Source organism: Trypanosoma grayi (genome assembly GCF_000691245.1).
Source record: "Trypanosoma grayi strain ANR4 Tgr_861_V1, whole genome shotgun sequence".
Taxonomy (NCBI): Eukaryota; Euglenozoa; class Kinetoplastea; order Trypanosomatida; family Trypanosomatidae; genus Trypanosoma; species Trypanosoma grayi.
In genome coordinates, this window is record NW_008826480.1 from 3,343 (window position 1) to 7,185 (window position 3,843).

The 3,843-nt window shown below is 54.4% G+C and overlaps 1 protein-coding gene across 1 annotated transcript; it reads left to right on the forward strand.

Annotated features, from left to right (window-relative positions):
* Window positions 1-226: 226 nt before the first annotated feature.
* On the forward strand, window positions 227-3,793 carry DQ04_08611020 (putative calpain-like cysteine peptidase; the record flags this gene model as incomplete). Its single annotated transcript, XM_009315632.1, has 1 exon — window positions 227-3,793. The coding sequence occupies one exon, from the start codon at window positions 227-229 to the stop codon at window positions 3,791-3,793; it is 3,567 nt and encodes a 1,188-aa protein (XP_009313907.1).
* Window positions 3,794-3,843: the final 50 nt, after the last annotated feature.

A 3,843-nucleotide genomic window follows, 5' to 3' on the forward strand; every position in this document is an offset into this window, starting at 1 on the left:
TCCTTTTTTTTTTTTATTGGTTGGGGGGTGGGGTGGGGGGAGATGTTTGCTGTTGGGCTGTGTCTCTTGAGTGTGCAGCACCTGCCCCGTTTGCCAGCGTGCGGCGTATTGAGCCGCTGTTTGTTGTGCCTGATGCATCTTGATGGATTCCCCGTGTGTTTCTTCCTCGCGTCCCCCCTCCCACCAGGTTGCGTGCATTCCGGGCTAAAACGTGCGTCGGGCTGCGATGCGGCGTCTCCCCCGCGTCGTGACGTCCTTGTCGTCGGACGAGACCGACTCCAACCTCCAGGACTTCGTGAACGCGTCGTGGGAGGTGGTACGGCTGTCCAGCGTCGGCTCATTGCCATTCTCCGACTTCTCCCACCTCCCGTACGAGGAGCAGTCGACATTTCTCTCCAGCACCATCGATACCACGTCGCCAGCCCCACAGATCGCCGGCGGCCGCGACAGTAACGACATGGTGCTGAGCGCAGTCACGCCAGTGCCGAGAGATGCATTTTTCTCCGCGTCTGTCAGCACACGGCCGTCAACGGTTCTCGTTGGCCCAGTCGCCGCGCGCGCGAAGGCGCAGGAAAGGACGACCGTGTCGCAGTTAAACTCCACGCGGAAGTTTGAGGATACGCAACCGCTACCAAAACCGTTGTTTCATTCCGTTACTGAGTTGAAAGACTCGTTTTCTTCTCCGTCTGGCGAGATGTCTTCTCTGCAGAGTGGGTTGTCTCCTTCTGCTGCGCATCTGCCACCAGTGTCGTCCGTGTGCAAGCAGCACGAGTCGTCGCCAGCTGTAGATACGGTGGGAAAATGTAGCAACTCTGAGCCTGAGGCCGACAAGCACCCCTCGCCGTCTCAACACCGTACTAGGCGAAAGGGACCACCCAACGGACGCTCCATGAGGCGTCGCATGGTGACTTTGTTTTCCACCGCAGATGTGGTGGATTGGGCTGAGGATAGTCCCTGTATGGTGCCCTTGCAGGTGGAACGAACCACTCCGCAAAAGAAGCCTTTGAAAGGCACTCGTACGGCTTCCTCTGCACTGGGCGAGAAGCAACAAGTTCCAAACATTGTACGCGACACAAAACACAAGGTTGTAGTGAAACCTGAAGTGACGCCTAACGAAGGCACCTCAACTTTGTGCGAAAGAGTGGCTGGCAGCTCAGCAAAGGGGGCGCAGCCGCACACCACCCCTCCCACTGGGGAAAATCAAGAACAGCGCAAGCCTGCTCCGTTTACTTTGCTTCATTCAGAGCCTAGGAAGGAGGAGGCGCGCCCTGTCGCGCAAATGAAATCGGAGGCTGGCACAATAAAGAATGCAGTGCCGACGCTATCCAACGCGGTGCCACAAGCTGCGAACAGCAGCCACACATCGGCGCCTCGGAAATATGTGCCCCCCGATCGGCTGATGCGTCTCGTAAAGGATGTCACGGATCCGGAGGTGTTGTTACTCATTCGTGACTATATTGCGGAACACTACCGTGACCCAAAAATTCGTGCAGTCATCGACTTGTGTGACGCTATTCTCAACGGGAACGACGAGGGCCACAATGAGCGCCAAACAGAGCCCAACTCGGACCGAAAGGGAAGGTGCCACGATGACGATGAGCACAATTTCCTGGAAAATGATGAAGATGCATATGATGTGGCTCCTGGCGATGACGAATTCGACGACAGCAATATTAAAACATTACCATACCCTCCGATTGATCCACGTGGACGCTTCTCTTTCGTGGCTCCGTCAGTACACGGGGTTACTACCTCCATCTTCAGCTCTGGTAAGCTCTACAAGATCGTGACGGGAAAAGGTGAAATCTTTTTCTTAAATGACACTCTGCAGTATGCCATGATAGTACGCGTACGCTGTCAACTGAAGGGCAACGAAGTGATCAACGAAAAGGCGGTCTGTACGCCGTTAGAGACCGGCGTAACAGAGATTACCCTGGCAGTACTGCCGGAGGAGACCATGTTTTTCATGAAAAGTGACAGCAAACTTCCGCGCGTCCGGGCAAAGGGCGTCATTCCACCGTCGGAATTCGTTGCGCCGTCCGTGCCACGCTGCATGGAGGATATATCGAAAGGCATTGAAGCCGTACGGTCAAGGCTGGGTCCGTGGAGCCGTGCAAGTGATCAGAAATCCTTTTTGAGATGCTGTATGAACAACAATCTTAAATTTACGGACCTTGAGTTTCGCCCATCTGCCATTTCGTTATTTCGGCCGGGTGTTGATACGGTGGCCGTTGTTCCATTGACATGGCGCCGTCCGCAGGACTATCTGCTCCTCACAGAGGTATCCGAGGTGCGCTTATTTCGTCAGGATATCTCGTGCCATTTGGTGCGACAAGGTGATTTAGCGGATCACACCGTTGTTGCTAGCATTGCTGCAGTGGCCCAGTTTCCGTCTCATGTCCGTTGGATGTTCCGTCACCCGGTGAGTTCCTCGACGGGGAAACGCGAGCGTGCGATTGGCGTGTACCGTGTGCGGCTATGTGTGGGCGGATGGTGGACGACACTGCTACTCGATGACTACTTTCCTGCTTCAATGAAGGCGCCACTTTTTGCGCGGTGCCCGGTTGATCCGCGCCGCCTTTGGGTCTCGCTTCTGGAGAAAGCCTACGCCAAGGCGCTTGGCTCCTACGCAGCATTGTGTGAAGCAGAGGTGCTCGACGTCATGACTGACTTCACGGGATACCCGTACCGCGAACTTGACGAACTCTGGGCTGCGGCGGCGGAGAACCCGGACGTCGCCAAGACACTCTACAATTATATCCACAGTAGCGCAAAGCGTCACTTTATTGTCATGGTGTACACACCATCGTCACATGAACCACAGTCTCCCTCCTCGTCAGGTATATCGCGTCGCCTTTCAATGCGGTTGAACGGCTCGACGGAGGCGACCGCGCTGTTCATCCCTGGCCATGTCTACTTCATCACGGAGGCGCTTTACTATGAGGATTTAGACTTGCGCATGGTGCGGCTGAAGAACCCATGGACGTGGCGGACAGCCCGAAGTGCGCGTCAGGCAAACACGTGGAGACGAGCCAAATGGTTTGAGCAGCCGGACAGAAGCTTGTCAATGGGGAGTGTTGGTACCATGATACAGTCGAAGCGTGGCAACGGTGCTGGCGACTCTTCTCACAGTCTCAATGATGATATTGGAACGATGTGGTTAGAATGGTCTGAGGCACTCAATATATTTGCGGGTGGTGGTGTTTGCTACACCCTGTGGAGTTGGCACGACTACCGGATTAAAAACTGCTTCCGAAACGGCATTCCCGATGTCGTTCTTGAAGTGTCGGTTAAAAAGAAAATGGAAGCCATCATAACCATCTCTCAGATGAGTCTGCTGAATAACCCCGGAGGTGTGCAATCGGCTGGATACGACGCCGTACTCCTCTTGGTTTCTCGTCATATGGAAGCGAAGAAAAGAGAGATGCTCGCGTTCAAGAGCTCCAACGATTTAGAGGTGCGTAGCGGTAAATTGACATACCACGCAGCTCGAGAGGTGTCGCTCAAGTGCATTTTCGAGCCCCGGTACAGCCCCTTCTATGTCATACCAAGGGTGCACGATCAGTGCTGCCGGGATAAGGCACCATTTGTCGTTTCATTCATGTGTGACACTGTGGTGGGCGGTGACGATGCTCATGTTCGCTTCTGCCGTATGGACAAGGCGTGCGATGTATTCCGGAACATGCCATCGTTTGCGGTAAATAGCAATCTGTGCACCCCCACCGTTGCGGCATATCAGCGTCGTACTGATGCGGGTATATTTACTTTTGATGGCCAATTCATTAAGCCGTAACCGCATTGTATGTAAGAGGAACTATAGAATCATGGGTAGGATCCTGACGG